This window comes from Temnothorax curvispinosus, unplaced genomic scaffold (assembly GCF_003070985.1).
Source record: "Temnothorax curvispinosus isolate PA1 unplaced genomic scaffold, ASM307098v1 QBEX01010580.1, whole genome shotgun sequence".
Taxonomy (NCBI): Eukaryota; Metazoa; Arthropoda; class Insecta; order Hymenoptera; family Formicidae; genus Temnothorax; species Temnothorax curvispinosus.
In genome coordinates, this window is record NW_020220360.1 from 1 (window position 1) to 15,011 (window position 15,011).

General features: G+C 37.5%; 4 protein-coding genes across 8 annotated transcripts; 2 read left to right on the plus strand and 2 right to left on the minus strand.

Annotated features, from left to right (window-relative positions):
* Positions 1-6: 6 nt before the first annotated feature.
* LOC112460469 (epimerase family protein SDR39U1) lies at positions 7-1,778 on the minus strand. Of its 4 annotated transcripts, XM_025025143.1 has the most exons (7): positions 1,591-1,778; positions 1,395-1,476; positions 1,183-1,289; positions 831-1,101; positions 497-762; positions 309-422; positions 7-237 (listed from the first exon to the last, which is right to left on the minus strand). In XM_025025143.1, exons 2-7 carry the CDS (start codon positions 1,417-1,419, stop codon positions 133-135), a joined length of 888 nt encoding a protein of 295 aa, XP_024880911.1. In that variant the 5' UTR covers positions 1,420-1,476; positions 1,591-1,778; the 3' UTR covers positions 7-132. The 4 variants fall into 4 exon arrangements, with proteins under 4 accessions (XP_024880911.1, XP_024880913.1, XP_024880909.1 ...); XM_025025145.1 differs by having other exon boundaries at positions 831-1,091; positions 1,399-1,778; XM_025025141.1 differs by having other exon boundaries at positions 1,395-1,778.
* Positions 1,779-2,045: 267 nt separating this feature from the next.
* On the plus strand, positions 2,046-5,529 carry LOC112460470 (N-alpha-acetyltransferase 30-like). The gene is made up of 3 exons (XM_025025146.1): positions 2,046-2,636; positions 3,031-3,203; positions 3,470-5,529. Exons 1-3 carry the CDS (start codon positions 2,357-2,359, stop codon positions 3,785-3,787), a joined length of 771 nt encoding a protein of 256 aa, XP_024880914.1. The 5' UTR covers positions 2,046-2,356; the 3' UTR covers positions 3,788-5,529.
* Positions 5,530-6,553: 1,024 nt separating this feature from the next.
* LOC112460472 (ATP-dependent RNA helicase WM6) lies at positions 6,554-12,423 on the plus strand. 2 transcript variants are annotated; one of them, XM_025025150.1, is made up of 11 exons: positions 6,554-6,657; positions 7,622-7,854; positions 8,066-8,286; positions 8,536-8,719; positions 8,923-9,041; positions 10,692-10,823; positions 11,192-11,338; positions 11,462-11,599; positions 11,833-11,950; positions 12,042-12,101; positions 12,187-12,423. In XM_025025150.1, the coding sequence occupies exons 2-10, from the start codon at positions 7,653-7,655 to the stop codon at positions 12,053-12,055; spliced, it is 1,275 nt and encodes a 424-aa protein (XP_024880918.1). In that variant the 5' UTR covers positions 6,554-6,657; positions 7,622-7,652; the 3' UTR covers positions 12,056-12,101; positions 12,187-12,423. The 2 variants fall into 2 exon arrangements, with proteins under 2 accessions (XP_024880918.1, XP_024880917.1); XM_025025149.1 differs by lacking the exon at positions 6,554-6,657 and adding an exon at positions 7,043-7,128.
* Positions 12,248-14,712, minus strand: LOC112460474 (U6 snRNA-associated Sm-like protein LSm4). The gene is made up of 5 exons (XM_025025157.1): positions 14,598-14,712; positions 14,477-14,518; positions 14,279-14,377; positions 13,574-13,751; positions 12,248-13,262 (listed from the first exon to the last, which is right to left on the minus strand). The coding sequence occupies exons 1-5, from the start codon at positions 14,598-14,600 to the stop codon at positions 13,162-13,164; spliced, it is 423 nt and encodes a 140-aa protein (XP_024880925.1). The 5' UTR covers positions 14,601-14,712; the 3' UTR covers positions 12,248-13,161.
* Positions 14,713-15,011: the final 299 nt, after the last annotated feature.

Below are 15,011 nucleotides of genomic sequence, written 5' to 3' on the forward strand. Positions count from 1 at the left end.
ATCAGTTATCAACAAATCTGTTATCAACAATCAGAATAACATATGTTACTATATATCAACGTTATAATAATAATAATGCATCTCTATCGATTTTGACAACAATTAAATAAATCTTTCTACAAAGCATCTAGTTCATTGAACGAGCTGCTTACAAGCGGTCTCGATATCTGGAAATTGATATTGAAAGCCTAGCTCCGTAACGCGCTTTGGTGTAACTTTTTGTCCTTCCAACATGATCTGAAACGCGAAAACAAGTATCAAATTATTAAAACTACATATCAAGCTTGTTAAATATATGATAAACTCACCTTCGCTCGTTCTTCACTGAATAATATTTGCAAAACGAAACTTGGAAGAGGTATAAACGCGGGTCTGTTCATTGCTGCTGCAAACGCTTTCGTAAACTCGTTGTTTGTTATAAGCTATAGAGCGATACATAACACAATTAACAATTATATATTTCAATTAGAGAACCATGTAAAACCGTTCGTATTACCTGAGGCGCTACTCCATTCAATATACCGTGTACATTGCTGTGTTTAAGCGCAAATATAAACATGCAAACCAAGTCAGTGATATGTATCCAGGGCATGTATTGATTTCCACTTCCTATTGGCCCACCGAGACCGAAAAAGAACGGTAAATAGATTTGCTTGATCATGCCGCCGGTTCTTCCTAATACAACACCAGATCTTATCGTCACTTGTCTAATGTTGCTGTCTTCCGGTAATTTTGCCGCTTCCTCCCAATCGTGACAGAGCCCTGACAAAATTGACAATTAATTTACAGATATAAGTGTCGCGTTACGCATATAGGAAATAAGATTCTACTTGATAGAAAATCGTATGATTCGCATTCGCTCTCTTCCGTGTATACGGTGTCGTTGGGTTTGTAGTAGGCGACTCCCGATATAGACACAAAAACTTTGGCTTTGGTATTCTGTATCGAGTCCGCTAGAGCCTTCGTTGTCTTCACCCTGCTGTTCCTAACGTTCTGCTTGAACCCAGGTGACCATCTCTGGGTAGGATCCAGCACGTTCTGTCCAGCGACATTGATGACGGCCGATGTGTCCTCTGGTAGGCCGTAGCGCTCTAAATCATTCTACAGATTTTACAACAGTTATAATTGAATTGATTCTTACTGATTGGCATGCAAGTTTCGTTTCTCTTATTTGATCTATACCCATGATATTCTATTCGGTCCTGGCATTCGAGAGATACACGTACAGGAGATACCCTCGAGGCTCAATGATTTTATTAACTGCGATCCTATGAAGCCAGTACCACCGCCTGAAAATTATTATGTAATCTTACTATGTGAAGTGAGAGACTTTGTTGCATAAATTTCTCGCGACGTTATGAAATTGTAATAGACCAATTTGCGAGCATACTCACCTACCACTACGTGTTTTAGAGCCATGTTCGTGAAAAGTCTGACGCACTTTATTTTAACAATAAATTCGCGAAGCTCCGACAGCTGCAACACGTTTTAGACGACGGGAGAACGCAAATATAGCTTACAAAATTATTACAACAGATTTCATAGGAGACGATAGAGATTAGACTGATTAGGATATAAATGTTATTACACCTTTAAAACATTGTTTTCTCGTCCGCTATTTCATATACTGTTAAACTCATAAATATAACACAGTTTCCCATTTATTTTTCTCATGCAACGTGTTATTCTATGTAATAAACATCGCTAAATCTCTCCCTTTAATCGGAGGTCATCGGAGTAAAGCGGAGAACACCGGACACCGAGAGAACAGACTTTGACATGACGTATATAATGTATATTGCATAAGGGAACGAACCAATCAGAGTCCTTCATTTCTCTTTCCACGATAAAGGTGAAGAACTTTGGTTTATTTCGTCAATTGGCTGATTTAAAATAGAAATATCTGATTGGTTGATCCAGTGGAAAAACTCCAGGCACCGGAGGCTGTGAGTGGCTGTGGCCAATCGCAACGGTGGTCTCAAACGGGAACCATTTCTCCCGTTCGCGGGCGAGTCTCGAGAAAGATCATATTCCGCGACTGAATAGTCACCGCAGAAAATCCAATATGGTGTCCGTCGTTCAGCGGTTTACTTCGGATGTCCGTATTTCGGGATAGAATCATTGTCCGGCGACCGCGTGGCTAGCAATAATTATGAAAATTCGATTGAAAGCGCCGGGCCGCACGTGAAAATTCCCATGCCACTGTGTCTCGCGCACGATCGGCAGCCGTGAAGGGGAGAGATCGAGTGCGTCGAGAGGGACGGGAGAGCGCGCGCGGTCGAGATCCCTCCGTTGCCCTCTTCAGCGCGCGGAAGGTGAATTTTCGGAGCTCGAGGAAGTAGGGAAAATTGAAAAAATGGATACGGACAAGATGGTGGAGAATAATAGCGCGGGAGTGAGCGGCCCGGAGGCGGCTGGCAAAATCAAGGCGATGAAACGTGACTCGATAGCGGACGTCACAACCTTAGACATCAAGTCACGTCTCAGTTTGGAGACCACGGAGGCTTGCAGCGAGCCGCACGTCAACGGGGTGGTTCAGGTGAACGGTATCTGCGACTCCCCTCAAAGAACTGCCGCCGTAACCGATCATCCCCCGCAATCTAAAACAATGGAAACTAGTCATTTAAACCAACATGGTATACAACTTACTCGCCTGCTTACTCACGGTGCAATAGATAGACTCGGTACATAACGATAAAATAGAAACGCTCCTATGTACAAGTATGCCAAAAATATTTCATTGTTCGTTATCCATTTGTTATCCATTTCTTGTAAAAGGTCCTTGGAACTTGCCGATCTTACACGATGGACTTGTGCATTTTCTTTTATCGATAGGAGATATTCAATCAAACTCTGGTTTAAAACGTTTCTTTTACATCTTGAATTCTGTCTGTCAAGTTTTTAAATTACTATGTTAAATCTGATACTATTGTGTTTAGAAAAAAAGAATCTTGCTTGACTAGAATAATTCTTACGTACTGAACGACGCATGCTGGGAATGGATGAAAACCGCTTCTTGTTATGTTACAGAACAAGCTGGATTATCCATGGAAAGTAAAGACAACGATATCCAATATGTTAGCTATACAAGTGAATTACAAATGCCTGATATTATGAAATTAATACAGAAGGACCTAAGTGAACCATATTCTATTTACACATATAGATATTTTATTCATAACTGGCCGAAATTGTGCTTCCTGGTACGTGCTCTTCAGAAAATCTCTAGCTTACATTAGCGCATTCAAATTAATACATGTGTTTTCTCACAAGTGTGCCGTTCGTATAACGCCAATAAAGACATTGCAGTTTCTGTAAAATTCGCTACGGAGCATTTCAAATACATTTATGTTGTTTAAAAATTTTTATATCAAACTTGTGAAAGAATTGTAGAGAACCTAGCTCAAAATATCTCTCTTGACTCTCTCAGGCATAGAATTTATAGAAAGCTCTTTTTTTGTTCGTCAAGGCGATGCATGGTGAAGAATGCGTTGGTGCCATTGTCTGCAAACTAGACATCCACAGGAAGGTGATAAAGCGTGGCTATATCGCAATGCTGGCGGTCGATGTGAAATATCGGAAACGGAAGATCGGATCAAACCTGGTGAGACAAGCTATCCAGGCGATGGTGGAGGACGACGCTGACGAGGTAGTTCTGGAAACGGAAATCACTAACAGGCCCGCGCTGCGCCTGTACGAAAATCTTGGATTTGTGCGGGACAAACGATTATTTCGATATTACTTAAATGGCGTGGATGCGTTGCGACTGAAATTATGGCTCAGGTGAAATTCATCCGCGTGCTTATGTCAATAGGTATTTAAATAATTACAATGTTGAAGAGATGTAACATCTATGCTCTACTACATCGGGGTAAAAACGGACGACATTAATGTCAAAGAGATTATATGTTTCTACGTGCACAAATGGTGTTTTTCGGTTGCAACATCATACGACTACTCTCTATATTTTCTTGAAAGAGCTGATTTATTTAGCTAGGTTATTTATGAGTAAAATGTATCGCGATGGATAAACTTTGTGTTGCAACAAGATTATTTCTGCTTGGAAACCATTTATTTTTTAACAAATTTATTTTCCACATTGTGAGATAACTACAATGAGATCTCCAACAGCCTATTGACAGTATGTCCGTTAAGGGCGTAATATATGTACAGAGTAATTTGTTAATAGTGCCTAACTGTTGCCTGACTAGTTAGTTATTTTGTTATGAATTTGCTGCAATTCCTTTGATATTAATGTCAGTGATCGAGATAGGTTTCAATTGCAGCTTGAAGATTATAAAATTAATGAGTGATAGCAAGAGATAAAGTCGAGACTGTGAAAAGTACTGAAAATAATCAATGTATTTTGCTGGGGCTCACATTGATAAAGTGCGCATTTGGAAGCATATACAAGTTTGACTGATTCGAAAAAAGTTTATGAGTTTTATATCATCACAATTATAATTTATTTGCATGACAATTTTTTGTACAACTAAATATACACAAAGGGCATATATTTGGTTATAAATGGGCAAAATTAGCTGTGTACATACTTTATATGTATATAGTATATATAATAAATATATATACTATTGTGTATATATATGTAGCCATAGACAAAATTAGGCATCCTCGTTTCTTCTGAATATCCTGGAACGAATGAATATTCTGTTTACGTGTTGTTTTCATTTTTATTGATCATGTGGATGGTTCAAACAGTTGGGTATAAGTCCATTATCTTTCTTAGAGGGACAGCAATATTACTTCATATTTTAATACAGGCACGATTATTCCCGTATTAATTAAAATCGAAATACGAAGTGAACAGTTTTCTAAGTAATATTGCTGTTTCCCTAAAAAAGATAATGGACTCTGTACCTCAATTGTTTGAACTATTCACAGCTAATAAGGATGAGAACAACAAAAAGCTTACGCTTATTCAATTCCAAGATATTGAGAGGAAAAAGGGTACCTAATAACTTTGTCAGTGGTTGTATATATTTTAATTACACCCTAAATTACAAATTTTTAAGATTTTCTTGTGGAAAGTGATCAAAAAGGTTCATAAACATATGCCCTACTTGGCCTTGTTAAAACTAATTTCGCATAATTTTTATGAAAAACCGAATTCGTATAACTGATTTTATTATTTCTTGATTTACTATAAATTATGATGAAATCAAGTTCCAAATATTAAGATGCATAATCTCCAATCAAGAAAAGGAACTGAAATATAATTCGTATTGTAATAGAATTGTGAAGTAATGTTTAAGATATAATCAACAAGAGGCCGTGAGATATTTATATAAAATTTTTTTTATTATTATTTTTTAATATTTCTAATGGACCCAGTTTATTTGCTTTAATTTCAGTGTTTCGACACGGAATGATTATAAGATTGTGTTAGTCAATGACGTTATATGAAAATTGCTATATCGCACATTGTACAATGGATTGCTGTTGCGTAAAGTTGCGTCGAATGTACAATTTTGTCAGTGTGAACGGCAGTTTGATGGAAATAAAAAAAAACATGAGGAAAAAGAAAAGAGAAATGGAAGCAAAGACCGACGGAGAACGGCGGAACTTTAGAAAAAGTATTTCCGTTTGAAATTGCAAAGTGATACACGGAAATATCGATATTTATATATATAAATATATATAAATACAAAACGGATATGGACAAAAAAAAGAAAAAAAATTATCGTTTACGAAATTGAAATGTTTCGCGAGGAAGTGCGCCTCACGCGGTTAACGCAGTGGGGGGTGATACGCGCATTACTGTCTACCTATTATATCTATCTTTGTATAAAATAAATGCGAAGCACAGATCATAATGTAACTATAAAAAAAAAAACAATGTAAAAAATGTTAATAAAAATACATAAATGTTTTTACACGCGTCTCGTTTACGTTATACGCTCGCCCGCCTGCCGAGCAACCGTGTTCGGGCAATCCGTATTCTAATTACATATTTCAATCGCACATACTCATGCGGAGTATCGTTGCTATATTTTTCTATCGATTGTTTGAGATGCCTGTTAAAAAAGTCTAACTATATAAATATTTAAATTATATTTAAATTTAATTATATTTATATATTTTTTAATTGAACAGCAATATGCGCCGATGTCGTTACATCGTAATATGATATCTGTCCTTCGCGATATAGTTTTTCATCCCGAAGATACAAAATAAAGAAAATGAGCAAACAATTTTTCTATCTCAACGTAAGACTCTTTCCGACCTCCAGTAACCAATGAGTGCGGCCGGTATTACACCAATCAGAAGGCTGCCCAATATTGTCTCGGCCAATCGGCGACATGGACAATCGTTTGGCGTTTTTTGGGCGCGTTCAGCAGACCAAGCCACTCAGTAGCAGTCGAACGTGATTGGCTCTTACTTTTAGAACCAACCAATCAACGCAGAGTGTTGATAAGACGAACTATACAGTTGTGTCTGCTGAACGCGGCCAATTCTCGGATATGAGATGTGAGCTACGCTGTGGATCCGCCATTACTCGTACCGCTCGGTGCCGCTCTATGTTGAATTCTTCGTCATAGGCGCGAGTGCGACTTGTGCCATCTGCTGCGAGGCATTTCGTTTCGTGGCGTCGATTCATTTACAGCAATTTTTGCAGCCCGCCGGGATCACGAGGAGGTGAGTGATCGGAAACGCGCCGTTGTAATCCGCGTCGTCGTCGTCAATGAAAAAGCGATCCGTTCGCGAAATGCACGAAATAATATTCCGCGTGTCTCCGATCGTCGGCGGGATTCCGTATTTTCGCCGCGCTCGCGTCCGTAAGTGCAGCCGCTGCATCGCCGGATCATCCTTGGGACGCGCGCGAACGACTGGCATCTCGGCGTCGCGTGGCGCCGTCGATTCCCGATAAACTTGTAAATATATCGCGCGGGACAAGCGTGTCCGCACCCCGCCGTCGCGGTCTCGTCGCCGACCCCCTACGTTTCGCGATTGTTCCGATACCGCGCGGCTTCCGCGGACCGACCGGTCCCCGTTGGCGCGAGGCGTTGGACTTTGGAGGCGACCGCCATTACGCGAACGCTTCTCCGCGAAATCGTTATTTTCGGAGCGATATATTTGCGGCGGTAATACACGTGTATTTATGTTCGCGTAGGTAACTCGCCGTGGCGTTATTTATGGAAAACGGGTCCTATATGATCGAAATATAATGTTGATTTAGCAAATTTATATCTTTGTTGCAAATTTTCAGTGATGATTCACGTTGCGAGCCTTGAACAAGTAGATTGATTATTGATTCGTTTTTTGTGTGAATAATTTTTATATAATTTGACTTAATTTATGTGCTTATTTTATTTTTGATATTCTTATGTACTCGATATTGGATGTTTATATTTTTTAGAGATTTTTGCTTAATTATGTGTGATATGTATATACTTAATATATAATTTATTATGTATGCACATTTGTTATATTTGTGATAAGAATATACATGGAAAATGAAGAAAAGAAGGAGTTAATTCGTAAAACTCAATCCCTCTTTTTCTCTTTCTTTTTTTATTTGTAGTAACTTTGATTTTCTATTATAAGTCGAGTATTTTCTATGATTTGCATTATTGCATCGCGAATTTTGTCTCAATTTTAGTGATTCTATCGAAGTGATTAGCCGGGCTACAATGGCGGATAATGATGATCTTCTGGATTACGAAGATGAGGAACAGACTGAGCAGGTAGTCGACGGAAGCGGAGATGTTCCTGCTAAGAAGGAGGTGAAGGGCACGTATGTCTCCATTCACAGCAGTGGGTTTAGAGACTTCCTTCTCAAGCCGGAGATTCTTCGTGCCATTGTCGACTGTGGCTTTGAACATCCATCCGAAGGTGAATGATCGTCTCATTGTAACAATTTCTATTTTTTATCTTTGCTTATTCAGACGTACAGGTGATGAGTATCTTTAATGCTAGATAGGGACAACTGAAATTTTCTTGATCGAAATAAGCATTTCTGATGTATTCTGTTTCATTCTATTTTTAACTGTGTGATACTTTTTGCATAATAAATTAACGGTATATAAATATTTGCTGCTTACAGTACAACATGAATGTATCCCTCAAGCGGTTCTTGGCATGGATATACTGTGTCAAGCGAAATCGGGTATGGGAAAAACAGCCGTATTCGTATTAGCTACTCTTCAACAGCTGGAATTAACGGAGAATCAAGTCTACGTCTTAGTAATGTGTCACACTCGAGAATTGGCTTTCCAAATCAGTAAAGAATACGAGAGGTTTAGCAAGTACATGCCACATGTAAAGGTAAGTTCCTCAAAGTCTTCATTCTGTGCACGCTACGTACAAATAAGTATAATAATAAATATAAGATTTTTTGCACAAGTTTCCTTTTTACAAAATTTTATATTAATATATACATAAATTCTTTAATTATAAAATTATTTTACATATACTTTCTACGTTAAACAACTTTCAATGAACTTGTCACAACAGTATATTTTTATATAAAGGTTTATATATTTTTAGTCTAAGACAAAATTTCTTTTATTACAGGTTGGCGTATTTTTCGGTGGTTTACCTATCCAGAAAGATGAAGAGGTCTTGAAAACTGTATGTCCTCATATCGTTGTCGGCACTCCCGGTCGTATCCTCGCCCTTGTACGGAACAAGAAACTGAATCTGAAACACCTGAAACACTTTATACTGGACGAATGCGACAAAATGCTCGAATTATTAGGTTCGTCATAAACAACTCACCAATTTCAAAAAAGAATATTTTATCGAGAAGAATCTACATGATGTATGAAACGATCTTAATTCATCATGATGACTACATTTTCCACTACCCACTATTAACTGAGCGATTCTTCAAAATTTACTCTATATTTAACATTTCATTTTGATTGATAAATAATTGGTTATGTCGCATTGCTGTTACAGATATGCGCCGGGACGTACAGGAAATATTCAGAAGCACACCGCACAGCAAGCAAGTCATGATGTTCAGTGCCACCCTGTCCAAGGAGATACGTCCTGTCTGCAAAAAGTTCATGCAAGATGTAATTACACAATCTTCCTCTTCACTTCGATCTACTGCAATTGCTCCTACCTCATTGGCATATTCTTGCCCAGGACAAAGCTCAGGCCACGCTATAAATATCAATATCGGCGCATCCGCGGGTTAGGCAACTTAGACGGCGCTTTGAAGAAACGAGTGCCGAGTTAAAAAAAAAATTAATCTCGTTCGATAAACGGCGCAGTCATATGCTTGACACTCATGTCCAACATAATATCTCGCTACTCCTTCCGATTCCAATTCCGAGTCTAAACATTCTGGATGTGTCACATCATCTGCATATGCATATGAAGGGGAAGAATCTTTGTCTAAAATCGAGTCTTCAGTCGTTCAAAACACGGTCCGAAATAGAGTACCAGTCGATAATAAAGTCCTTTAATTTGCTAGTTACTACGCATATTCAAGGGACAACAGTATAAAGATATTGATGTCAGGAAATATAAGAGGGGGGGAGAGAGAGAGATAGGGATATGAAATATTTCTACGTTCTTATGAGTAATCAGAGCATTAGAATTAGAATCTGTATGATTTGCCTGCTATTGAGAGGGTGGGGGGCCAAGAAGACTTGAAGACAACCTGAAGACAGAAGAGCGCAAGAAAGAAGATGCAAGAGGATACTCAGGGGAATGATTAGGATTAGTCAGGGAAAAGAAATATAAAATGCAAGCGTAGCATAGCTCTATCGTGTTCGCGTTCATTCAATCGCAAATTAAAAGTATATTGCATTAGTCCTCTTATCTCTTGCAAATATTTCGATAACGGTCTTTTAGTACGAGTGAAGTTAAGGATGCAAGTGCCGTGCGCAAATCGAGCGATTTCGTGTCGTAGAGAGCCGTTAAAATCACGCGAAACCTAAAACGCGAATCTTCGTGTATCATGAATCGCGCTCTTTATTTCGCACGAGTGACGGAAGTCGGGGTCGCGGCTTAGCGGATTACCGGAGGTGAAAAAGCCGAGCGTCTATACCAACCGGAGTAATACGAGTCGATTCTGGGCATCTTCTTAGTGTGCCAGAAATTTTGGAGAAGAGATTTTGGCATCGAGTGGCCAGCGGATGTGACCGAACGTTCTCTGTCATGAGTGCCGCCTTCTTAAGTTCAGTTGGGGCGAACTGCTGAGTTTTCATTGTTGTCACTACCCAGAGATGGAGGTCGCCGGACCGTATGTAATCTGTATGACTAATCACGCTCGACGATTATACTCCGCAACTGAAATGCGGGAGTCTTTCTTGCTGGGACTTTCGATATTTATGGACGTATACGGTAACTTTTCGAATCTAACGAATCCATCTCCGAAGGAAGAAAAAAAAATACTTGGAAGTTTATATTTAAAAGAAAAGAGATGGTTTTTTGTCTTTATTTTTTTGTGTTGTTTAAAATATTTATAAAACGCCAACTTTTTATTCTTGCAAATGAGTTGCATCAAGGAATAGTATCATTTTAGTTTCTTTTTTTTTTTTACTGGTTTTTGAACGAACGTCCCTTCATACATTCGATTACATTCGACTGTTAGACGGCGAAAAACATCATGACTACGGATACCCGCAAAAGCCTGCAGCCTGAGAATTACATGCTAGGCACTATAACTTATTTCATGGATTTGTTTGTTTTATAAGATAACATTCTTTGTGCAGCCCATGGAGGTCTATGTCGATGACGAGGCAAAGCTCACTTTGAACGGTCTCCAGCAACATTACGTTAAATTGAAGGAGAACGAGAAGAACAAGAAGTTGTTTGAACTACTTGACGTTCTTGAGTTTAATCAGGTTTGTTTGCAAATTGGGGACAATCTACGGTGGATGTGCACATTTTCCTTATCGCGGAGAATCTTTACATGATGATACAAGTTTTCTTACCACCCTGTGATGACTATCTCTTATCACTACTCACCAATTCTGATGAAGATTCTTCCAAGTATTTACTTAACAAAATTTATTAATGGTTTACACATTTAATTCATTTAATAAAATTTTTAGTATTTGACGAAAACATTAAGAACGAAAAGTTGAGTCGGAAATGTTTCTTCTAGAGATACACCAATGGTATTAGGTGCATCCAATAGCACGACTGGGTCAGCAGTGCTCCTGGATGCATCCATTGTCAATACGATTTATCTTATAATTGCTCTGCATAGGTTGTCATATTTGTGAAGTCTGTACAAAGATGTATGGCTTTAGCGCAACTTTTGACGGAACAGAATTTCCCTGCGATCGGGATTCATCGGGGCATGACGCAGGAGGAGCGACTGTCCAGATATCAACAGTTCAAAGATTTCCAGAAAGTAAGTAGTTTATGCCTCGAGTTCCATGAGGTTTGATTTATATTATATATGTAGACATGTATAATATAAATCGGATTAAATAGATCATGTGAGATGTGATTGAAAAATGAATGACCTTTTCAGCGTATCTTAGTGGCGACAAACTTGTTCGGACGAGGTATGGATATAGAACGTGTCAACATTGTATTCAACTATGATATGCCAGAAGATTCCGACACATATCTGCATAGAGTGGCACGCGCTGGTCGTTTTGGTACAAAGGTAATAAATAATTTATTGAGTATTCGAGCACGATGTATGTGTAAACAAAAACATTTTTGGAATCTCTATAAAATTCCTTAATGTAAATTGTTATATATTATGCTGATAAAATTAAAATAAAAGCGAAGCATTTAATATTGACTTTGTTGGCAATTGATTCGAACTGCAGAGTTATTTTGAATCTTAGAACTTTTAACATAACCGCTAATTACTCATCTGGGATTGTTCTACAGGGTCTTGCTATTACATTGGTGAGCGATGAAAGTGACGCCAAAATATTAAATGATGTTCAAGAAAGGTTTGACGTAAATATTACAGAATTACCGGACGAAATCGATCTCGCTTCATACAGTAAGTTCAAGTTTTCGGAAACTCAATTTATACTTGTTATCCGACGATGCTGTATTAAAAGTATATTTTAATCTGATATTTTTACTTTCAGTTGAGGGACGATGAATTAAAATGCACTAAGTCACAATATTTTTTAAGGCACATAATTTAAGTGAGTACATTTGATCAGTTGGATTAAATATGAAGTAATCTTTAGAACTGTATTTAAATAATTCATTCTTTTTTTTTGTTTGCAGTAACGTCTTATTCCACCTATTCATAACACAAGGATGGGCACCAAATAATAATTACGATATATAAAAGAAATGTAATTGCATTCACTGCAAAAAGTCGTGTTTTGTATAAGTTTATCCGCTCTTCTTAATGATATCGAATACTATATATGATCGATTGACGTAATCGTACCATAATAATACTAATCTAATCATAGCTATTCTGACAGCCATACAATAAAAGCTATTAATAAAAATGTATATTACATGTCTTATTCCATTTCTTAGAAACTAAGTGCTCTGTATAGTAGATATATTTCAAAGAGAGAGAGAGTGTGAGAGTGAAAGAGAGTCGTTATATAATCCTGTAAGAACGTGAACGACCAAAATAAAAATTTCCTTTTATAAACGCAAATTTATTTCTTATAATAGATGATAACTTTCCTGATAGTTTAAAGATAACAATTGAAGATAAGTTAATTTTTCCAACTTCAGTATGAAGTGACTAACTAAAGCAAGATACATATCGTCGTTTACAAAAATATTCACATATACTAGAACATGATTTTTTCTGAAATTAATCGTGTAGAGTTGCATATCATGCATCGTTAGTTTTGTTCTAACGGCTCTGCAATTCTTATAACAAAAAAAAGACATCCTTTTATATAACTAATGCAATTTGCAAAAAGGGGTTCAACGAGAAAGATTTTTTGTAGACTTTTAAGTGCATCCTTAATAGAAAACAGATCCTTAATAAAAAAAATATATAGAACATATAGTTTACGGTAATGTAAGAAATGTACGTAGAATTAAGTCATTCATGACATAAACGCAATGTGCTTTTTTAGTAATCATATAAATCAAGATATTAATTTGTACATATAAAATTATATGAAACAATAAAGAATTCGATAGTGAAGAATCACTACGGAAGATTAATATTTTTGAGGTATCTGCTAGATGGATGCAACCGAAATTGAATAAAAATACTATTTAGATTCACTTAGGTCTCGGTTTATTTTGTGATTTATTGCCGACTTGTGTGCCACCACTTCCACGACCCAACGGTGCTGAACCTCTTCCTCCTCTGCCGAAGGTACCTGCAACGTATAATGAACAACGATCAACAAACTACTCTAAAGATCAGATTCTCATTGATCATTATCTTCTAAAAAGATAATATGAATACAGAATATTTTTCATAAGGACACGATCTCATTTACTTGTCCCTTCAACGTTTGGTTTTCAGAAAGCCCTTCATTTTCAGCTACTTTTAGTTCATAAACAACATGAAGTATTTTGACATTTTTGTCGAGGGAAAAAATTACTCAAAAATCAACAGTTTGGAGAAAGCACACTTAGAGACGGTTCCTGGATAGAGTTTATAATTTCATAAAAGCAAGATCGTTACCTCTACCACTACCGCGGCCCCTCTGATTCTGGCCTCGACCCTTCATCTCGCCGCGGCCCCTCGATTTCATCTGTATATCTTCCTTCACCATGTCTATCACTTCGTCAGGAATTCTCAAATACTTTATTGTGCTGCCTCTTATATAGCATTCCGGCATCCTCCAGAACTTGTCTCCATCCTAATACAATTGACAGATTTTAACGAGTCGAGTCTTTTATAGCTTAACTCTTTTCTAGGCCTACTCAATTACAACTAAAAATACTTCTGATAAAAAAGTAAGACATATGAAGTAAATGTCTATATACCAGCATATACTAGACGCCAATATTGAACACTTTAAGTATCTAATATATACCAATAATAAGTTTTATTCAGCTTCAGCTTTTATCACGAAAGAAACAATTTCAACCATCTCGTTCCGACGCAATCTTTCTAGTTACTTCACAGATCTAATTACACTTGAACTCAGGAATCGTTAGCAGTGAAGGGAGAACGAGAGGGACGCATCCCTCCTAATATACACATAAATATATGACAATTTATGAGTAAATTAAAGTAATGTCTACATGCATAGTCTGAAAATCTACCCTAACAAGTTATACTTTAAACTGTATTTCTTTTATTTCTTATTTATATATTTGTCTTTTTTTCTTCGGTTTCCAAGGGGTCTTTTTAGAATCAACGTGCACACGGTAAGGCGCTTACTCTCGAAGTACATATAACCTCTCTGAGGTTTATGTTCATCCAGTTGTCGCAGCTGACTAAGTGGCCGTTGTACGTCTCCCCGTTTTTCAGCTCCACCAACTGCGATAAAAGACTTGGTTGAATTACAATGTAGCAATGTGCGAAGGCTCCTTAAACGTTTGTCTTCGAAAGATATTACAGAAAAACTCAGGAACCTACCATGGGGTGGTTTTGCGCTGTTTTCAGCAAAGTCAGAGGTAACTGGAAACAAAAGTTAAATATAACGCGTATTAAACGTGCGAAGCCGGCTCTTGAATTGTAATAAAAATACCAAGCTTACCATTATTATAATTGATTAAAACTGACTTCTCCACGAAGGTTATGTGAGGTTATGTGTCAACAGTGATTATATTTGAAAATAATCGTTCGCGAGCGCCAGCTGGCCAGTTCCACAGTGAATTCGGTTGGAGCAATGGAGCCACTGGTCTAATGGCTGCAACACGGCGCGCAATCATGGCCGTATTATCAATCGCATAAAAATATTTCGGTTGCACCGCTCGTATTTTACTCATGCGTGCGAATTATACAGTTGAAAATATCGATTATACTTGTACTTTTAATATAATGTAAAGAATAATACACATGAAATAATGCAAAAAACGCTTTCAGATGACGATTGCATTTTTCAGCGCACGTTTGTTTCCACGAAAGAGATTTTATCTTACATTTTTATTGTATTGTATCGGCCATCAGC

What these genes read in the sequence shown, in the direction of transcription:
- LOC112460469 (XM_025025143.1), bottom strand. Translation starts at nt 1,419, where the DNA reads ATGGCTCTAAAACACGTAGTGGTAG. An exon ending in TGAATGGAGTAGCGCCTCAG is followed by an intron (nt 423 to 496) that starts GTAATACGAACG and finishes ATCGCTCTATAG; the next exon opens with CTTATAACAAACAACGAGTT. An exon ending in TCAGTGAAGAACGAGCGAAG is followed by an intron (nt 238 to 308) that starts GTGAGTTTATCA and finishes TTCGCGTTTCAG; the next exon opens with ATCATGTTGGAAGGACAAAA.
- LOC112460472 (XM_025025149.1), top strand. An exon ending in ACGTTCTTGAGTTTAATCAG is followed by an intron (nt 10,824 to 11,191) that starts GTTTGTTTGCAA and finishes TGCTCTGCATAG; the next exon opens with GTTGTCATATTTGTGAAGTC. An exon ending in CTGGTCGTTTTGGTACAAAG is followed by an intron (nt 11,600 to 11,832) that starts GTAATAAATAAT and finishes ATTGTTCTACAG; the next exon opens with GGTCTTGCTATTACATTGGT.
- LOC112460474 (XM_025025157.1), bottom strand. An exon ending in CAGCGCAAAACCACCCCATG is followed by an intron (nt 14,378 to 14,476) that starts GTAGGTTCCTGA and finishes CTTTTATCGCAG; the next exon opens with TTGGTGGAGCTGAAAAACGG. An exon ending in GGGCCGCGGTAGTGGTAGAG is followed by an intron (nt 13,263 to 13,573) that starts GTAACGATCTTG and finishes TATACGTTGCAG; the next exon opens with GTACCTTCGGCAGAGGAGGA.
- LOC112460470 (XM_025025146.1), top strand. Translation starts at nt 2,357, where the DNA reads ATGGATACGGACAAGATGGTGGAGAATAATAGCGCGGGAGTGAGCGGC. An exon ending in TAGTCATTTAAACCAACATG is followed by an intron (nt 2,637 to 3,030) that starts GTATACAACTTA and finishes GTTATGTTACAG; the next exon opens with AACAAGCTGGATTATCCATG. An exon ending in GGCCGAAATTGTGCTTCCTG is followed by an intron (nt 3,204 to 3,469) that starts GTACGTGCTCTT and finishes TTGTTCGTCAAG; the next exon opens with GCGATGCATGGTGAAGAATG.